At 64.2% G+C, this 20,466-nt stretch overlaps 1 protein-coding gene across 3 annotated transcripts in view; it reads right to left on the reverse strand.

Annotated features, from left to right (window-relative positions):
* Nucleotides 1-18,489, reverse strand: part of LAMA5 (laminin subunit alpha 5) — a 59,072-nt gene extending 40,583 nt beyond the window's left edge. For 2 of the 3 annotated variants that reach the window (XM_033186992.1, XM_033186989.1), the window contains exons 1-6: nt 18,082-18,489; nt 13,608-13,760; nt 4,464-4,581; nt 3,589-3,707; nt 3,296-3,466; nt 3,091-3,188 (exon numbers count right to left, since the gene is read on the reverse strand). In XM_033186992.1, the coding sequence (XP_033042883.1) occupies nt 3,091-3,188; nt 3,296-3,466; nt 3,589-3,707; nt 4,464-4,581; nt 13,608-13,760; nt 18,082-18,378 (956 nt within the window). In that variant the 5' untranslated portion in view covers nt 18,379-18,489. The remainder of the gene's footprint in view (nt 1-3,090; nt 3,189-3,295; nt 3,467-3,588; nt 3,708-4,463; nt 4,582-13,607; nt 13,761-18,081) is intronic. The other variant, XM_033186991.1, reaches the window with a different exon arrangement.
* Between the last annotated feature and the right edge of the window lie 1,977 nt (nt 18,490-20,466).

The raw sequence follows: 20,466 nt of genomic DNA on the forward strand, positions 1-20,466 counted from the left end.
CCACTGCAGTCCAGCCTGGGCGACAGAGCAAGACTCCAACTCAAAAAAAAAAAGAGTCCTGAGCAAGAAAAAAATCCGAATCCTTGACACATCACAACAAATCTGCAGAACACCAATGGCAAAAAGACCATAAAAACATCCTGGAGAGGAAGACGACCCGCAGAGGATTAGCCACGGCAGGGACAACGGACTCGCCCAAGCACCTGGAGAGGTGAAGAGACAGTCAAATCATTTCTCCAAAGTGCTGAGAGACACAGTTGTCAACCACGAATTCTACAGTCAGCTCAACTATCATTCAAGAAGGAGGACAAAACAGCCGTTTTCAGACAATTCCGGATAGGCTGTCATGGAATAAAAAAATTACAGGGTGTATTTCAGGAAGGAGGAAGCAGCAACCCAGGGGATGATGATGGTGATGGTGGGGGCGATGACGGTGATGGTGAGAGCGATGATGTGATGGTGGGGTGATGATGGTGATGGTGCGGGTGATGATGGTGATGGTGTTGATGGTGTTGATGGTGATGGTGGGGGCGATGACGGTGATGGTGGGGTGATGACGGTGATGGTGGGGTGATGACGGTGATGGTGGGGGCGATGACGGTGATGGTGGGGTGATGACGGTGATGGGGCGATGACGGTGATGGTGGGGTGATGACGGTGATGGTGGGGCGATGACGGTGATGGTGGGGCGATGACGGTGATGGGGGGGCGATGACGGTGATGGTGGGGGCGATGACAGTGATGGGGTGATGGTGGGGGTGATGGTGGGGGTGATGATGGTGATGGTGGGGGCGATGACGGTGATGGTGGGGGCGATGACAGTGATGGGGTGATGGTGATGTGGGGTGATGATGGTGATGGTGTGATGGTGATGGTGGGGGCGATGACGGTGATGGTGGGGGGATGACGGTGATGGTGGGGGCGATGACGGTGATGTGGTGGCGATGACGGTGATGTGGGGGCGATGATGGTGATGGTGGCGGTGATGACGGTGATGGTGGTGATAGTGATGGTGGGAGCGATGATGGTGATGGTGGGGGCGATGACAGTGATGGGGTGATGGTGGGGGTGATGACGGTGATGGTGGGGGCGATGATGTGATGGTGGGGGTGATGGTGATGGGGGGGCGATGATGGTGATGGTGGGGTGATGATGGTGATGGTGGGGTGATGATGGTGATGGTGGGGGTGATGATGGTGGGGTGATGATGGTGACGGTGATAATGTTGATGATGGTGATGTTGGGGTAATGATGGTGGGGGTGATGATGTTGGGGGTGGGCTGGTGGTTGGGGTGGGAGTAAGGTGATGGTGGAGGTGAAGAGGCAGAGAGGAGCTGGCTGAAGACACGGAGTCCCCTTCCCTGGAGGAGAGGTGGGGTGGTGGGTAAAGGGTGCAGGGAGAACACGGGCAGGCTGATGTTTTGGGACACTGGTGTGTGACCAGGTGCTGGTAACAGAGTCTGTGGTTCCAGGAAAGATGCCCAGTCACCCCTGTTTGCACCTGCAGGGAGAGCTGAGCTCAGTCCACACCCAGGTGTGGTGAGTCAAGGGATGGCAATGTCTTCCCTGCAGGCCAAGGCAAGCCCCAGCTCCTGCAACCTTCCTCTCCTCAGAGGCCCATCTGGCTGCCTGGTGGGTTCCACTCCCAGCTGTCACGATCTGTGTCCCCACTTGGCACTTAATTTCCCAGGACAACTTAGCTCTGCTGGAGCTCAGCAGCCTGAAGCCGTGCTGGCAGCAACCGGTGCCCAGGGTGGGTCCCCAGGGCCCACAGCTCCTGGAAAACAGCCCAAGTCCTCCAGGTCAGGACACTGCCACTCCTCCCCTCAGCCACATCCGAAGGAGCTGGGGCTCCCGCCTCTGCTTGGCACTGGCCATGAGAATGGGAGTGAACCTCTGTCCTATCTGAGCTCCACCCACCTCCCCTGTAAACTGGAGTGTGGACAGAGCAGTAAGACCCCAGCAGAAGGCAGGGGACAGGTCCTAAATCCAAGCACATGAAGTTGGGCTGCATGGTTTCAGGAACCAGATGAGCCCTGCCGGCGCTCTGCCGGGGGTCCAGGAGCCTTATCACACGCTCAGCCTCAGCTGCACCACTCTGAGTGGCTTCTGTCCAGCCCCATGCCTGCACTGCCACCCTCGGGTGTTACACCCTCCAGGCTGAGTACTGGTTTGCGTGTTTCCAGCTGCCTCCCTCAGAACAGGTGCTCCGGTGGCTGGACTTGGGTCCCACCCTCTGTTCCCATTTCCAGGAAAAGGGCCCAGCATGTGTTAGGCGCTCAACACACAGCTGCTGGCGGGAGGGAGGAAAGGACGGACGTGCCCCGGGGCTGCTTCTCCGGAGAATGAGCCCAGCCCTACCTTACTGAGGATTCTGGGTGGGGCCCAGGAATGTGCAGGTGCCAGCACCAGGGCCGCTGCCCATTCTGTGCGGGGCTCCCGGGAGGTGGATGCTCTGCAGTGCCCTTGGCCGCCCCCGAAAGCAGGCACACAGGGCATAGCAGATGTAGGGTTTTGGCTGCCCCCACCCCGCCATCCCCATCCTGGGCCTTGGTCCCTGCTTGGTTGGAGTGAGTGAGGGCTGGCGGCAGCAGGGAAGTTGTCTGTTGTGTCCTGAAAGGTTGGGGGAGCTGAGTGGGCACCCCTATAAGTGAATGAGGGCTGCCTTGGCAGGGAGTGGGCACCTGTCCATTCCACGGCACTCAGACGTGGACTCGGGAATCAATCATCCTCATCACTGACTCTCCTCACCGGGCCCTGGGGGTCCGCCATTGTGGGAAGGCCAGCTGGCCTGGGGGTCCAGAGAGCCCTGCCTCTGCCAGCAGGAGGGCAAGGCTCCCCCAAACCAAGATGGGGCACCCTGGGGAGGCTGCACATGCCCTGGCCTCCACATCACCACACAGATGAGGAAACTGAGGCCCACGCAATGGTGGTCAGTTCAGGTCACACAGAGAACAGGGTCATGATGGACCATGGAATCAGGTCACCCACCCTCAGGGTCGGCAGGGGTGACAAGGACAGGCAGGGAGCTGAGAACTGCACCTGAACGGGGCCTCCCCTGAATGGGGCCTCCCCTGAACGGGGCCTCACCTGAACGGGTCTGTGGGGTCTTTGGCATCACAGGCGTCCGCGTGGCCATGGCAGACACAGCGGCCTCCGATGCTGATGTCCTTGATGCTGTAATAATACTGCACCCGCAGGCCCCGTGAGCGCCAGGCAGCCAGGCCTCACCCACCCCAAGTCCCGGGTCCACCCGGCCACTCCCCCTCCTCTGCCTGGGCCATGGGCAGCTCACCCGGCGGGTGACTGTGGGGTCTCGCAGCGCCTTCCCCATGAGGTGGCCCAGCAGCGTGTTGGTGCGCAGGAAGCGCAGGCGGACGTTAGTGGCCTTGGTGAACTCACGCAGCAGCGGCGAGTAGGAGAAATTCATGGCGCCTGGGCGCCCATTCACCAGGGACACCACGATCTGTGGGTGGTACGCGGTGAGGCCGGTGTGGCCCCAGCCCCCAGCCCCAGCACCGCGCTACCCCTGCTGGGCCCACCTCTCCCTTCTCCAGCCCCACACCGCGCTGCCCTTCCCGGGCCTACCTCTCCGTTCTCCAGGGGCACGATGCGCGAGTACTCGGTGGTGCAGATGGCCGCGTCGTCTCGTGTGATGCGTTCCAGAGTCTGTGGCCCAAACCGCTCCAGACAGTCCCTCTTGGAGGCTGCGGGGAATGGTGGGAGGGGAGGGCGCTGGATCACCAGGAAAGCCTGGGCCCCCGCAGTGACCCGGGCCCCTTGACATCTCTGGGCCTCGCCACCGAGGCTCCCACGGGCCAAGAGGCCGTGTGACAGAGACCACAGCTCGCTGGCTGAGGGGCCTGACCCATTGGACTGCACTGCCCTGGCATGCTTTGAGAGCGAGTGACTCCCCCCCCCAGTGACTATCCTCACTCCCTTCCTTGGGGACAGACGCCTACTGCCCATCACTGACCTGCCCCTCCCCGATCCTCAGGCCAGGAAATTTTGGGTGACACGTGACCAGGCCTGCCAGCACTCATTCCCACCAGCATGACTGGTCAGGGTGGCACGGGGCCAAGGACGGCCAGCGTACGGGTGCTCGGACACCAGTACTCCCGACACAGGTGGCTGAGCTGGCAGGAAGTGAGGTGGGAGCTGTCAGGGCCCTTCTGTCACCACCAGGAGCAGCCAGCCCATGAAGTCATCCAGAGGCAGCCAAGAGATGGCACCAGAGATTCCTGGCGCCATAGCCCTTGGACCCAGCTGTGCCCGATGCCAAGGACAGAAGCCAATAAATCCCCATGAGCCTTCAAGTCCTTGTCTGACAGTTATGACCACAGCAGCTGGGTGTGAGGGCAGGGCTGGGCGTTCGGAGACCTTCAGAAGCCTAGTCATGGAGGGCCTGCCCCGGGACCGCCCCCCCGCCTCACCCCCCAGGCCCTGTGGCGGCAGAGACTCACAGGCAAAGAACTGCCAGGGCTGGTAGGTGCGGCCGAAGTCCATGGACCGCTCCAGCACCCAGAGGTCCGGCCGGGGTGAGTTGGCAAACTTGATGAGGACGTAGGCCACGTGGAAGACCTGCGGGCCGAGAGGGCGTCAGGGGAGCCAGGAGCACCTGGATTCCCATGTTGTCAGGGGCCTGGCTCATTTTCTGCCCCTCAGGTGAGGCCACAGCAGGGGATGTGGCACCCTCGCCACACAGGGGGCAACTCTGGGTTTGCCTGCGTGGGGCAGACGAACCCAGGGGAGAGGCTCCCCAGGGAGGGAGATGAGCCCCCGGGAACCAGCCCTCCTGGAAGGGCACCCCACCTGTGCTCAGGACCAATGCATTGCCTCCTCCCTTTCCCTGCTACAGGAGCCTGGGGTTCTCCATGGTCCTGCAAGCTCTGTGGCTGCAGATGGAACAAGCTAGGGAGTGGCCTACCTACGGCCCAGGCAGGGACTGGCCAGGGTGGAGGCAGGAACATACCTCAGTGTCCCCACAGCCCTCATGTCCAGCCAGGCCCAGTGGCCAGACAGTGGTCCCTGCCACTAGACAGGTCCAAAGGTCTAACCCCCTAGTCCCTCTGACAGGTCAGCTGCTCCTAGGATGGGGCCCCTGCCCCCACCTCACGCCGGGCACCCCTCCCCCGGGCTCCACTCACTCCCCTGCTGACCATAGCCAGGGGCCCACTGAGCCCCCGGGGACTGGGCTGCAGGGAGCAAGTGGGGCTCAGCCTTGCAGGCAGGGGGCCCTCTGGAAGCTGAGCTGCCTCGGAGACTCCACCAGCCCAGGCACTAGGGTGGTAGCTCTGCTGTGGCCCTGTGACTGTCAGGGCAGCCCTGACCAGGGCAGAGGAAAGCTGCTCCTTCCCAGGCCCCCGAAACCCCAAGACCCTGCCCCAGCCCCGCCCTGGCTCTGCCCACTTTCTCCCCGTGTGTCAGCTCGACCTCCACCAGGGACAGCCCATGTGTCTGCGCCCCAGGGTTGGAGAAGAGCCTGGCTCAGTCTTCACAGGGCGCTTTGTACACCTCCCCAGAGAAGGCTTCCCTGATTGCAGCCCCTCCCCCTAGTCCTCAGCTGCGGACACCTCCCCAGGCCCAGGCCCGTCTCTCCGTACAAGCCAGGCCTGCTGGCTCCCCTCAGGCCTCTGACCAGCCTGGGCCTCCCTCCCTCCCCTACCAATCCCCCGCCACCCTGCCCTCAGGACTCCAGGCCTGAGCCTCCCCTGCCCCCAGCAGACAGTGCTACCCAGCCTCATCTCTGCTCCCACCCAACATAACCCCGGGCCTCCATGCCTGCACCTGGGGGTGCACACACCCGCTGGCCCAACAGTGAAACACCGTGGGGTGGCCGTTCCACGGACCCAGGCCACAGGCCCCCTCTGAAAAGGTCTCTGGTCCCTAAAACAGCCCATGACCTCATTGGCGAGAGGCTGCACCCAGGAGCGGGGGTTCCAGAGGCACCCAGGAGGGGGCGGTGCCCAGGCAGCACCCCGCCTTCACACTCATGCAAGCCAGGGCTCAGCCCCTGCTGTGGCCAAGGGCTCCCCGCCGCCATCGCCTCTGAGGGGAGCCCTAGGCTCCCCCTACGTGGGGGCAAAGGAGGGAAAGTGTTTCCAGGCCCTGTCACAAGCCTGGAGGCTCCGAGGGAGGGTGAGCCCCTCCCCAGCCCCTCACACAATGAGGAAAGGGTTCTCCCACGGATCCCAGGCAGAGGCTCCACAAGGACCTGGCAGGAAGGCGGAGGAAATACGAACCTCTTCCCCGCCTGTACAAAGAGGTCCAGGTGCTGGGGAGAGAGGCCACTCACGGACCCACAGCACAGGGGTGGCCTGTCTCAGCCCACACCTCCCCTGACAGCCCCACAGGGTCCGCGATGGAGACCTTGGGAGACCTCAGTACTCAGCCCAACTGTTTGCGGGCGGCAGTGGGAACCAGTCCCTCCTCTGCTCACAGGTGGGCCCCCAGGTGGGCCCTGAAAAGGCCAGCAGGCCTCCGAGGGTCACGCCACACCCCAGGGCCACCCACTGCACCTCTTCAGGACCCTGACCCGCCGGTGCCCACTCCTCTGGAGGGTTTCTCGCCACAGCAGGTGCGCCCGGGAACAGCTGGGTGCTGCTGGCCAGGTTGGCCTGGGAGCCTAGGGCCCCAAGGGGGAGAGTAGGGTCCCCCAGAGCTGCACGAGACCTACAGTCACCCCACCGGACTGAGCTGGACTGAGAGGGCTGTGAGGCCCCCCTGGAAAGACCACAGAGTCCTCATCGCTTCAGCCCTTGGGGGCACTGGCTGCCCAGACTCCAGGTAGGGGGCAAGGTTCCAGGACTCCAGGCACACCAGGTCCAAATCCCACCCTTCTCAGAGGGCTTGGCATTGCTTCCGAGTGTCCTCCGAGGGGGACTGTGGGAGCCAAGCGCAGCCTTCCAGGGTGGGGGCGGGGCACAGGCCTATTCACCGGCTGCCAGGCTCTGAGGTCATCGTCTACCTCCCTGTGGGTGGGGGGCAGGGAGACATGCCCTGTCCAGCAGGGAGGTGTCTGAGCCTCCTCAGGGTCAGACCCTATACCCAGCCCCACACCTAGGCCTCCGCAGCCCCTATGGGCCTGACCACAAGCATTCCAGAGAGCCCCAGGCGGGGGCCAGTGGCCCCTGTGCCTGCACAGGGAAGGGTCCGCTCGAGGTGGACGGGGCACGGACACAGGCAGTTCTCGGGGAGCTGGCAGCACAGCCCCTCCCACCAAGAGACTAAAGGTCCCAACTGAGCCCCCTGGGAGCCGCCCCCGCTGTTCCCTGAGCGCCTGGAGGCTGCGCTCTCCTCGGGCCCATCCGTCCCTCCCCCTCCCCTTCAGCAGGCCAGCCGCATTTTTCCCAGCTGAGAGCACTTGCACAAATATTGACTCGAAGACACTGATCGGCAGGACGAGGGGGACACAGAAATTTCGCCTTCTCCACCCGTGGGACGCACAGGAAGATCCTGGCCTCCTGTCTGTCCCTCATTCCAACCATCTGTCTGTCAGACGGGGGCCCTGGACAGCTGTCCTCGAGGGCCTGGTGGCTGCACAGATGCTCACAGGAAGGGCAGCCCCCACTGCAGGGCTCCCATCTGTCTCTGACCTGGTTGTAGCTCCCAGGGCCACACTGGCCGCCCTCGCCATGACCCGGAGCGAGCGCAGACCCCAGGCTGCAGGACCGCCCTTCCCCCTCCACGCCCTGCTCAGCTCAGCTGCCAGTGCTGACCTTTCCGCTGCTACATAGTTCTGTGCAAAAGGAAAAAAAAATTCTTTTAAAGCAAAAGCCAAACAAAAGCCGCCTGAGTTATTTTTAAAAATCTGGCTATTTTGGGGCAGGCACGTCTCCAGGACAGCAGCCGGACCCGCCTCTCAGCCACTGCACCCCCCAGTCCCCCCATACCCGACCTGACCTGGGAGGGCCGTGGCTCCCAGAGGAGGCCTCTGCCCAGTGACCACTGTCTCACAGGGGGCTGGCGAGAGCCCCAGGAGCACAGGGCCCGGGGCCCAGGCAGGCTCCAGGTTTCAGGGGTTGTGTGGCCCTGGGGGGGACACTTCCCCTCCCTGGGCACAGAGCAGTGGGAAGAGCTGCAGAGAGGGGCATCAGGATAAAATGCCTTTCATGAGGGCATGAAGGCTCGAGCGCCCTGGGAGGGAGGATGCCAGCTGTTCCTGGAGGGCAGGCAGCAGCCACTCCGCAGAAATGCCGAGAGGCCCCCACCAGAGCTGCACCACACGCTGGCGCTCCGAAGGCAGAGCTGCGGAGGGGACTGGGTAGGTGCTGGGGTCTGGGCAGCACGGTGAGGACTACAGAGAAATGCTGGGGGGCTTTTGGGGGCCCTGGGGATGGCGTGGGGCTGTTGGCCAGCAGCCTCCTCGGCTGAGGCACCCACCTCACCATGGGGTGGGCTGTGGCTGGAACCTCCCGAGGAGGGGAGGGGGTGCTGTCCTGTGCCCAAACCCAGCTCTGCCCTGGCCCATCTTGGGTTGGGGAGACCAGGGCCAGGCCCAGGTACCCACTGTGCCGGGTGAGGGCCAGCGCAGCCTTCCCCGGCAGCCTGAATCACAGAGGTCTGTGACTCAGCCCAGGCCCTGCAGGAAGAAGGGCGTCGTGCCAATTCCCGGGGCAGGAAAAGTCCCTCCTAGCCCCAGGCATCCGGGTGAGCACCCTGACCACGCCGCTCGGACAGGGCACCGGGGCACCCAGCCCCCTCGATGCCCGGAGTCCAGGGCCAGCCCAGCCCTTGCCCGCTCCTGCCGTGTGCCTGCCGTCGAAGAGACCCCATCTGGATGCACAGATAAGCCCCAAAGCAGGGGCGGGGCGGCTCCACCGACACCCAGCGGGGTGAATAAGCACAGCGGCCACACAACCCGTCAGGGGTCCGGAAACACGTCCCACACAGACACTTCTCCCAGAGGGACGTGGAGTGGAAAAGCCGGGGGTTTCCACAGCAAGCCCACCACTGGGAAGAAAAATAAAAACTCCGAGGTCAGAACCCCGGACTCCAGGGTTGGATGTCGCCATGCCCAACTACAGATGTCCTAAGCAGGACAGGGAAACTTCCAGGAGTGGGTGGGGGGACAGGAGCTCCCCAGCTGGAGGGAGGGCATGGGGTCCCAGCCAGGGGGCTGCCTGCACCTCAGCAGAGCTGGGCATGGGGTGGATTCAGTGACCCCAACCACTGCAGTCCAAGCTCAGGGCTCCCTCCCTGCAGCCCGGTCCAGGTCAGGTCAGATGGTCAGCCGGAGACACAGGAAGTGGAGATTATCCCAAGGGGACCCCTCGGCCTAAAACCCAAACAGTTTAGTCTCCACTGAGCTGTATCATCAGAGGCTAATGTGGTGGCTCTTGTTTAGAAACAGAAAACAGGAAACCTTTGGGGGCCGCCTGGGGTCTAGGTGGATGCGGGGGCATCTCTGTGCCCTGAGTGCCAGGTCTGGCCGTGCAGCCACCAAGGGCAAGCATGGCAGCGGGGGTGCGGGGAGAGGAGCAGCCCCAGACCCACCTTGGCATGGCAGCCCCTTGGGCCGCGTCCTCCTTCCAGGACAAGTAGAGGGAGGGTCTTGCTGTCTACCCTGTGCCAGGGGAGGGGAGTGGTGCCTCCCAGGACTCCCGCCATACCCCCAGGGAGCCCCACTCAAGTGGCTGCGTCCGGCCCAGCCAGTGCACCTGTCCCGGCTGCCGAACTGGGTAACTAGAGCCTAGAGCCTGGCCGCGCTGCACTTCCTGTCCTTCCCTGGACAACCCACTGACCGTCCTGGGGCACTGGCCACATGGCTGAATGACCAACCAGGCCCAGGGAGCCAAGCCAGCGGCACCCTGGACCAGCAGGCCTGCCCAGGGCCCCAGCCAGCCAGCCAGAGGGCAGGCAGTCCTGAAGGGTAAGGCAGTCTGGGCGTGCTGGGCCTCCGGTAGGCATACTCACCCCATTTACAGAAGAGGAACCAGCCTGGGAACCCAGACTCCATACAGCATGGCCAACCCCACAGTCCTCAAGACCCCAGCACTGGGACCTTGGGCACTCCACACTGGCCCTGACCCTCTCATAACTCCACCTCAGTTTCCCCAAGTGCCTAGGTAAACTCACACTCCAGTGGCCAATGACTTCAGCAGAGCTTTGCCTCCTCGTACCCCCACTTGGAGGGGACAGCTGACTGCCTCCCCTCTCCAGCCCTACCCCAGTCCACTCTGCCCTCCCACGGCTCTCCGCCATCCCCAGGGGCACAGGCCCTCACCTGGCACTGCTCACCCCCAACCAATACTAGACTCATGCCCAACTGTCCCCCCCATACCCTGCCGGCCCCAGTTCCCCTACACCTTGACCCCCACCTGGTCCTCACCTAGGCCTCCCCATTTGCCCTGCAGCTCTGGGCCTCGGGGGCTGGGACAAAGCCGCTGCCCCACCCGTGGCACCTGCACTGTGGCCTGCTGTGCAGAGGACAAAGCAGGGGTCTCCCTGCAGGAAGGGGGCCCCCGCGTCCTCACTCCTCATCTGAGGGAGACAGGAGGTATGCCCTCTTCTGCTGGGGAGAGCCCTGCCCCCACGGTTAGACCACCCAAGGGCCGAATGGAAAGGGAGGGGACACAGGCCAGAGCCAGCCCCACTCACTCTGCCCAGCTCCTTACAACCTGGGCCTGCTGGGCTAGCATGCTGGTGTAGTGGGCCAAGGGCCTGGATCCTGCAGCAGAGCCAGGGGGTGGGGGCGCTCAAGCCAGGACCTGCTGGCCATGTGCCTGGGCAGTCATGAACGTGCTCACCCTTCCCTGGGCCTGGGGCCTGGGTGTGGTTCTCGGAAGAGGGAGCCTGAGGCCAGTGATGTGACTACTCAGTTCTAGAAGCTTCCGGAGGACACAAGGAGATACGCAAGAACCCCCTAGAAGGACCCCCCGGGGAAGGTCACGTCTGGAACTCGGAAACTGCCCCCTGAGTCACCAGTGACCAGTGCTGGAGCCTCTTCCTGAGTCCCACCCTTGGAGAGAGAACCCCTCCACGGCTGGGCACAGCAGGACCCAGGCCAGGAGCCCAGCTGGCACTCCTGGGGCCAAGGCTCAGCCACTCCTGGGTGGACACCACAGGGACTAGTCTCCTCTCCCCTGTGCCAGCCCCTGCCCCACCACACAGCAGGGGCGTGAGACCCGAACCGTGATGCAGCCCACCCCGCCCTCCTCAGCCTTCCAGGAGCAGGAAGCCTTCCCGATGCCCAGTGCCAGCCACCCCCACCCCCCTCCCAGGGCATCCGCTCCAGATCCCAGAACAAAGGCTGCTGGCAGCCCGCTGCAGGGGGAGTGCCCGGACCCACCCGCTGCTCAGCCTGGCTTCCTGATGGAAGCCCCAGCCCCGCCCCAGGATCAGCCCTGAAGCCCAGGAAGGACATTTCTCCACCCAACTCCAGGGAGTCCCTGCCCCCACCCCAACCAAGGCTGGCAGCCCCCTGGCCCAGACAGGGGCCTTGGTAGACACATCCACATGGTCAGGAAAGCGGGTGAGAAGGAAGGAAGACGGTGCAGGTGTGGAGGAGGAAAGAGCAGACAGAGGGATGGACAGATGGAAGCAAGGAAGAAAGGGTGGGTGCTGGATAGGTAGGGGGTGGGTGGGTGGATAGGGGGTGGGTGGGTGGATAGGGGGTGGGTGGGTGGATAGGGGGTGGGTGGGTGGATAGGGGGTGGGTGGGTGGGTGGGTGGGTGGATGTGTAGGGGGTGGGTGGGTGGATAGGGGGTGGGTGGGTTAATAGGTAGGGGGGTAGGTGGGTGAGTGGGTAGATAGGTGGGGGTAGGTGGATGGGTGGGTGGATAGGTAGGTGGGTGGGTAGGTAGGGGGTGGGTAGAGGGATAGGTGGGTGGGTGAGTGGGTAGGCAGTGGGTGGGTGGGTGAGCAGGCAGAGGGATGGGATAGGACAGGTGGGTGGGTGGGTGGAGGGACTGCTTTCCAGGTGGAATGGAAAGGGTTCCTTTTCCCTCCATATCATTTTACAGTTGGTGAAACTGAGGCTGGGAGAGGCAAGATGCTCACATGGTGGAACCTGATTTCTGGCCCAAAACAATCTAAAAGCAAACTGGCTTCAGGCCTGAAGTCCCCAGCCCAGTTCACAGATGTGCACCGAGGCTGAGAGAGAGCCCCAGAGCCAAGGGGTGGTGGAGCTCACACTTGTGGGTCTGAGTGTCAGTCCCATCTTCCCTGACCCCACCCAGGCATATCAGGCACTGTGCCCACTGGCTCTGCAGCCACCTTGAGGTTGCCGTGGAGACCGGGCCACCCCCCCCTCCCCCAGCCCAGCCACGCCAGTTCCTCGAAGGAGGAGGGGCGGGAAGAACCCAGTACCCAGTTCCCAGCTTCCCACCGGAGCAGCTGAGAATTCACACCCGCTGCAGCCAAGGCGGGGGCCTCTGCTGCTGTGCCAGAGAGATGAGGGACCCCTAGGCTCCAGGGGACAGGGGAACCAGATGCGGGGAAACCCAGTGAGATGAAGGTAAACAGGCAAAGCCACACCCAGACCCAGGTCAGGTCAGGGCCAGGGGCCTGGCAGGCAGGCAGGGAGCCCAGGACAGGCAACCCCTCCCCAGCTCCCCACCCTTCTCCATAGGGCCCTAGAGCAAGTTCAGGAATCCCTGGAAATTCCAGGCCACCTGTTGGGGCTTGAGCCCTCCCCTCACTGCCTGCCCACCCCCGGCCAGGCCTGCAGGCCACCAAGGCTGTCAAAGGCGCCTGCCTCTTGGGGCCAGCCCTCCAGCCAGGCTCCAGGGAGACCTCCTCTATCTCCAACACCCTCGGGGCAATGACAGGGACAGAGACTCAGACAGGAGTGAAGACCCACATGTCACACACTGGGACAGCGACCAAGCCAGCCGGGACGCAGGCCTCTGGGTCAGCCCTGGAGCCCCCACTCCAGGCACTGGCTTTCAGGCCCAGCCTCCTCCACCTGCCCCATCACTGTCCCTGACTCAAGAAGCACCAAGATTACTGGCCCGTTTTACAGGCCAGGACCTCAAGCCCGGGTACATAGGCCAAGTCACCCCTTATCTGGGGCTGCTCAGAGCTGGCAACGAGGCAGGCCCACCTTAGGGGGTTCACTCTTCGCTTGGAGGCACCCAGCTTCAGCCTCCTGCTTGTACAGGGGCCTCCAAGGCCAAGGAGAGCCCAGAGCTGGGGACCAGAGAACAGACACCCAACCTCACCTAACCCTCGGCAGCCGCCACCTCGGCACAGGTATCCCAGGAATGTCCACTTCCGCCAGCCTCCTCTGCATTCCTGCGGCCCCGCCCGCACCCGCCAGGAAATCCTTAAACAGCAGGGCGCCTGACACAGGGGGCACCACCGCACTGCTCACAGCACCTCTGCCCTCCTGGCCCCAAGCTGTCTACTCAGCACCCCCACCCAAACTCTGTGGCCTCTGGAAGCACCCCCATCAGCATCCCCTTTCCCTGTGTCGTGGGGATGCTGAAAGCACAAACAAAAGGTGACCACTGTCATGCCTTTGTCCCCTCCCACCAAGTCCAGCCTCCCAGGCCCCAGATCTCGCTCAGGGTGGAGACCTCGCCTTCTGGTCCAGAGGCCCAAGGTAGGCCCGACAGCCACAGACACAGAGACGGGCACTGCAGCAGGCAAAGAAGGCCCCTACCTGGCCCAGGTCCAGGGTGACGTTGACCTCGTTGTACTCCAGGCCGCGGGACAGGGGTGGGCTCTGCCACCAGCGCTCTGTGCCATCGATGGCGTTGCTCGCCGGGTGTGCCTTGTTGTTGTTCGCAGCCGTACAGATGTCACAGTACTGGCCCTGCAGAGGGAACGGGAGGGTCAGACAGCCGAGGAGGGCCGGGGACCCCCTTCCTCCTCTAGTCACCCTCCTACCCTGAGACGAGTCCTGGCCCCACTGAGTGGGTTCCACGCCCAGCCTCTGCACCCCCGTCACCAACTTGCTCAGCAAACGTGCGCTAAGCACCTGCAGCTCCTCCGACTCAGGGGAGGCGGCTCGTGTGAGCTGCTCATGGCGCCAAGGAGGAAAGAGGAAGAACAGAGACGGAGAGGGGCATCTGCCTTGGGTGGGAAAATCTCGGTGGGCCTGTCTAGCGGGGTGGCATCTGAGCCCTACATGGTAAGGGAGAGTGTGCTCTAGGCAGAGGGGGTGCCAGTGCAACGAGCCCTGGGGGCAGGAGGCGTCTCACAGTAAACCGCAAGGTGGATCAATGTGTCTAGAGCCAAGGGGGCAAAAAGGGGCAGGAGCGGGACAAGGCATGGCCACCTCTCCCTGCTGGCCCTGCCAGGGGCTCCAGAAAGGCTTGGACAAAATGCAGCAAGGCAGGGGGCAGAGAGGGGAGGATGGCAGAGCTGCAGACAGAAGGACCATCAGGGTGGGGATCCAGGCGGCCAGACCCCACCCCACCCCCAGATCCTGCCCACAGGCTTCTGGATTAGGGTCTCCAGAGAGACAGAATTAAGCTGTTGCAGTGGCCTCTGGGAACCGGCCCCAGAGTGGAGGTGTGGGCAGCGGCACGTGGGCCTGGGCCTCCTGGCTGCCGCTTCAGAGTCCTGGGAAGAGGCCAAGTCACAGCAACCGCTGAGCCTCAATGTCCCCATCTGGAGAGTGGGGATGAGGCTGCACCTGCCTGGGGCCACCGTGAGGATTCATGGCTCACACACAGCCTGGCAGCCGCTTCTATCCCGGGCCTGCCCTGCATGGATGAGTGGGAAACAGAGGAGGCTCCCAGCAGGGTCCTGGCCTACATCCTGGAGGGGAGGGGTAGTGCTGGGAGCCGGGGCGGGGACCAGGAGAGGGGGCAGAGCTGGGTCCTGGCTGCCATACCCCCCAGGGAAACCAGACCTGCTGTTTGTCCACACAAAGGCATCCTCCCAGGCTTGGGGTTGAGGCCTCTGAGTCTGCAGCCCCAGTGTGGCCACTGCTGCATTTCCTTTACTGCATGTATGAGATCTAGAATTATCTGGGGACTTCGCTGGGGTCCCCCAGAGCTCTGCAGTGGCAGGGTCCACACCTGCCTTACTCCTGCTGTGTACCCAGCTCACCACCTAAGCAGTCTCGCGGACGGGGCTAGAGCAACTGAAGACACCCAGTTAAGCACTACGAGCTCTACCCGCAGGCCGCACTGCCAAGCTTAGATGGTGACCCCCAAACTCAAGAGTTCACTGACAGCACGGCACACACAGGTCTTGCTCAGGGTGGGGCCGGGGGCGCCTGGAGAAGGTAGGTGTGGGCAGGGCCCTCTGGCTGGGGCAGCCAGGCCTTCCAGGGAAGGTTGCTTGCTGGCCAAGACCCTCCCAGACACACGAGCAGCAGAGGGAAGCTGAGTGGAAGGCTGCGGGTCAAGGGTCAGTCTCTACTCTTCCAGGTCAGGGAAGAAACTGCTCAGTCCCTGCCTGGGCCAGAGTTGGTCCAGTTATTGGGAGGCAGTTCCAGTCCCCATTCGGCCACTCACTGAGCCACAGAGGACAGGGCTGGGAAAATCAGGCTCCCACCACCTCCGCTGCAGAGGGTCCCGTGAGAAGAGCTAGGAAACAGCCGAGGGGCTGGTAAGGACTTCCCCCTCCAATAAGTCAACACGCTGGCCTGGCTGCCCAGTCCCCACCTTCCCAGGCTGGGCCGGCTGGGGATCCCCTGATGCCCACCTGAGGCTGCAAGGGCCACCACCTCCCCCTGCACTCTGCCTGCTCCAGCTGCCCAGCAGGGTTCACCCCAACCCCCAGCTGGGATGCCCAGCTAACGTGCGTCTCCTGCAGGGCATCCCTGAGAGCCCCTGGCCTGCAGCCTTGAGACCGCACTGCCCGGCTCCAGGCCCCAAAGCCTTAGTGAGTCCCCTTGGATGGAGCTGCGGTTTCATCGCCTGGGCACCTCCTGTGCCTGCCTGCCTTGCCCCACCCGCGGCTCTACTCCAGATCAGCTGGCAAGGCCTTCTCACATGCCCAATCCGCGGCCAGGGCAGTCAGCAGACCTGTGGCTCTTAGATGAAGAAGGCGTCCAAGGTCACAGGCCATCCAGCTCATGTCTACCAGCCGATCTTTCTACATATCTGGCAGCTTCAGAACAGGGGCACTCACTGCTCAGGGCTCAAGACTTTGGAAGAGAAGGGTTCGTCTCTATTGTTAGAAATGAGCTGGGCATGGCCGGCTGGTTTCTCATCCAGGTCGGCTCTGAGGCGTGGAGCACCATAGCCCATAGCTGCCACTGAAACTGTGGCCGCTTCCCAGGCTCCTCAGGCCAAGCTCACAGTCTCAGGTGAGGGGGGCCGGCACGCTGTGCCCATTTTAAAGACAGGGAGCTTGAGGCTGACAGAGGGAAGCCACACAGCTGAGGCAGAGGAGAGGGGCGTTGACTACAGGCTGGCCCTTTACTCAGGAGACAGAGGTAATATGCCCCCACAGAGGAGACAGATCCAGGAGGGGGCCTGTGGCCCCCAGCCATGCAACACAGGCAGGTGGTTGGGGGTGGTCTGAGGTTCAGAGGGCACCTGGAGCCTCCCCTGCCAGAACGGCAAAATCTCATCTGGGGACGCTCAGGCAGGCCCTCTGAGGTGCGGTGCGGTAGCAGGCAAGAAGACAGCCACAGGCCCTCCCTCCTCAGACCCGGCCCCTCTGAGTCGACCAGATAAGGGGGCAGCCAGGAGGTGCCCAGATTCCCACAGCTAACCCCCGCTGGACCCTGTTCTGGCTGCGGGGCTCCAAGCAGGTGTCAGCGGCTTTCCAGGGCTCAGTTCCCCCATCTGAAGTGTGGGCTTGAGACCTCCTATCTCAGAGGACTGTGCGGGGCTTAAGGAGAGAAAGGTGAGCCCAGGAGTCCGGGGAGGCTCCTCCCCCCTCCCCCAGGGCCAAGGTGGTGGGGCAGGCAGAGGGGGCGGGCCCAGCCCAGGCTCCTCCATTCATCCCCACAAAGTCTTGCTCCAGAGCCCTCTGCCCCCACCCGGCAGATCTCCAACTACTCGCCCCTGCCCCAGTCTCTCCTTCCAGGAAGGCGGAGGTACCAGGGAGGAGACAGCTCAGGTTACACGGGCCCTCTGCCTGTCCCCTCTGCCTGCCCCACCACCTTGGCCCTGGGGGAGGGGGGAGGAGCCTCCCCAGACTCCTGGGCTCACCATTCTCTTTTTAAGCCCAGCACAGTCCTCTGAGATAGGAGGTCTCAAGCCCACACTTCAGATGGGGGAACTGAGCCCTGGAAAGCCGCTGACACCTGCTTGGAGCCCCAGCCAGAACAGGGTCCAGCGGGGGTTAGCTGTGGGAATCTGGGCACCTCCTAGACTCTCCCTAAGGTGGGGCTGAGGTGGGGAATGGGCCTAGAGCGGCCGGTTGGGGGCCCTTGGAGCTGACTTTGCTGCTTTTCACCCAAGGCTGACCCCAGGCCCAGCCTAAGCCTAGAGGGCCAGGAGCCTTGGTTTCCAGGTTAGGTGTCCATGCATGGAGCCCGCCAACAGAACCTGCCTACAGGTGTAAGGCTTGTTGGGGAGGGGACATGCACCCCGGGGGTCTTCAGGGCCTGAGAACACATCTCCCTGGGAGACTGAAGCCCCCCCCCCACCTACCACCGGCTGGGCAGAGATTCTGCCCCTCCTGGGAGCCACGTGTTCCCAGCCCCAGTTAAAACTTCGCAGCTGGCCCTCCCCTACTTTGGAGGTCTCGCCGAGTCCCTAGACTCCTCTGAGAGGGGACCTTGGGAGCCTCAGGTGGCTGGCCCCTCCCACCCCATCCAGAGGCCAGCAGGTTCCAGCCTGTCCCGGGTAGGGCGGAGCTGCGCCCCCTCCCCACACGGCAGCAGGCGGCGGAGGCCAAGTCCCGCCCTCCCCGGGATCCCGGGCTTGGGGCCGCCAGGGACTGGGCTCGGCCCCCCTCCCGCCCCGGTCACCGCAGCCGAACTGGACCGGCGCCGGCCGCCCCCGGATCCATGCCGGGGACTTTAATTCTGCCTTCCCGGAGGGACGCGAAGTTTCCCGGCCGAGACGGAGCAGCCGGGTCGGGTGCCTTCTTGGGTCCCCAAAATGCGGAACCAGAGTCCGCACCTGGACTCGCCCTGGCCCACGACGCTCCCCGTGGGGTCGGGCCGGCGTTCCGGGTCCGAGTGCCCCGGGAGGATGCCCCACGGCCCGCCCTGCGCTCACCTGGATGGTCTGGTTGGGGTCGCCGCCGGCCACGGGGCCCCCCACCAGCTTGCAGTAAAGGTCCTCGGTGGGGCGCGGGGAGCCGCGCGCCGGGGCCTCCTCCCCGCAGGTTGCGGAGGCGGCGATGCGGGCGCCCTCGGCCAGGTTGAAGTAGGGCGGGTGCAGGCTGAAGCCGCCCCCCGCCTCCTCCCGCGCCCGCGCCGTGCCCAGTAGCGCCAGCCCGACCAGCAGTAGCGGCGCGGGGCCCGGGGGGCCGCGGACACACAGTGCGCTCCCCGCGCAGAGCCGCTTCGCCATCTTCCCGGCTCCGGGCCGCGTCCCCGCGCTCCAGGGACAGCGCGCGCGACGGGAGCCCGGCGGGTCTGAAGCCAAGCAGCCGGCAGGGCTCGCTCCGCCTGCGGACGTCAGGCCCCGCCCCGGCCCGCCCGAGCCTCGAGCCCCGCGCCCCGCGCCCCGGGGAGAGGTCCGGGGGGTGGGAGGGGAAGGAGAGAGGAGGGGGAGGGGCGGGCGCGCGGCCTTAACCCTTCGGACCCCGGCCCGGCCGCCTCCCGGAAGGGGCACCTGCTGGCCTCGGGCCAGGCCGTGGGACCACGGCACCGCCGCGCCCCCAGCCCAGGTCGTAGCTCCGGGTCCTGGGTGCGACCCTCGCGCTCCCCACGGCGGTCTGGCCCCCAGCGCGTCCACCAGCTCCTCCCAGCCCAGGGGCCCACTCTTTGTTCCCCTAATTTGGTGCACCTCTCGGCCTCCCCGCTCCTCCCCCGACAGCGTCTGTCCTGCTGGTTGCCGGAAAGTGCCCTCTGCAGCCGCGAATGACCATCTGCAGAGGAACAGGGGGAGCCTAGGTAGGGACCCCCTGCTTCCTGGGGTGATCAGGTCGGGTTCAACTCGGCCTCGCTCCTGCCTGCCCCAGCAGGGCTTAAAAATACTCTCCCATAGGGAAATGGGGCAGAAGGGGCTGGCCTGCAGCCATAGCCCCCTTTAGAGGACAGGGGCGGGGGGGGGGGGGGGCGGTGCTCATGGCCCCACAGCCTCCAGATTGGCTCCTAAGGAGGTGGGGGGGGGGCTCTGGTCACAGCTGCTGAGCACCTGTGCTCTGGAGCCCCATGGACTTCACCAGCTCTGTGGGCCTGGCCTCCAACCCACTGCACAGCCGCGCACACCTTCCTGCCATGGTCAGCGGCTCAAGGACGCCTGGCAAACGGCACAGGACCTAGAGGCCGAGATCAGGTCTTCGTCTGCCTTTGGGTGCCTGCGGCCCTGGGTCTTCTCCTTCCCTTGGGCTCTGGGGCCAAATCTGCCTCCAGGGAAGCCCGAGGGGGTGGGGCGGGGTGGGGCTGCAGCTGCCGAGCTGGCAGCAACCCCCCGTCCCTGAGCCAGGCCAGCTGGGTGGGCCATGGTCCCAGATAGGCTGTGGGCTCATCTCTCACTGGGTTCCCTAGACAGTCCTGGGGGGCTGGGTGGGTTTGTTGGGCACTGGTCAGCGGTTCTGGTGGGGGTTCTGAGCTAGCAGCTGTCCCTGGAGGGTACACCTCCTTGCACACCTTCCTGGCGCCCTGGCCTCCTACAAATCTCAAGTTCCAAGAGGATGTGTGGCTCTTTCTCTACGGAGTTAGGAGGGCGATGTGACCCTCTCCTTCTACTTTCCAGCCCGGCAATTCTTCCCTAACTTCACTGTTAGTTCTCCCACCTGGGGGAGGGAGAAAGGCGGCTCCCCTTGGCAGGAGAAGCTCTGAGTGGGGGAGGAGCTGGCTGGAGAGGAGGCGGGAGACATCAAGGAACCAGCAGTCCAGGTGCAGAGTCCAGCTCTCAGCTGCTTTAGATCCCGTGTGAGGCAGAGAGCGGCCTCTGGGCAGTAGCGAGTCCCCACATGGGGTCTTGGCCCCAGGCAGTGTGCTCTGGCTCTGGGCTTCCCCCTGACAGCTTGGGGCTCTGACAGCCTGGGGGACTGGAGGTGGAGACTCCTGAGACCCTGAGTGCTTCTTGGGATCCCTGGAGGGTCGGGTGGTTGGAGGAGTGGGGGTGGTTGGGGGATGGGGGGGTGGGGGAGCCCTTTAAGCCCCTAGCGGCCAGACAAGGCCAAGCCGCCAGGCCTCTGCCATCCCTGGGCACTGGCCGGCGGGGCGGGGGGGGGGGGGGGGGGGGGGGGGTGTGGCCAGCCCTGAGAATGTGCTGTGTCAGTTGGAGCCGCCAGCACCAGCAGGGTTAATCACCAGGCCCACTGCTTCCGGCAGACAGCTGCCCCAGGAGCAACTGGCAGGCAGGCGGGGAGTGCAGTGGACAAAAGAATGTGGCCAAGGGGCTGGGTAAAGAGCCCACACTCTGCCCCGACCCTGTGCCTGCTGGTGCATGGACTGGGGAGGGGGCAGCTGGGGCAGGAGCTGAGCA

The sequence above is a fragment of the Trachypithecus francoisi genome, unplaced genomic scaffold, assembly GCF_009764315.1.
Source record: "Trachypithecus francoisi isolate TF-2019V2 unplaced genomic scaffold, Tfra_2.0 Lachesis_group21, whole genome shotgun sequence".
NCBI classification, from domain to species: domain Eukaryota; kingdom Metazoa; phylum Chordata; class Mammalia; order Primates; family Cercopithecidae; genus Trachypithecus; species Trachypithecus francoisi.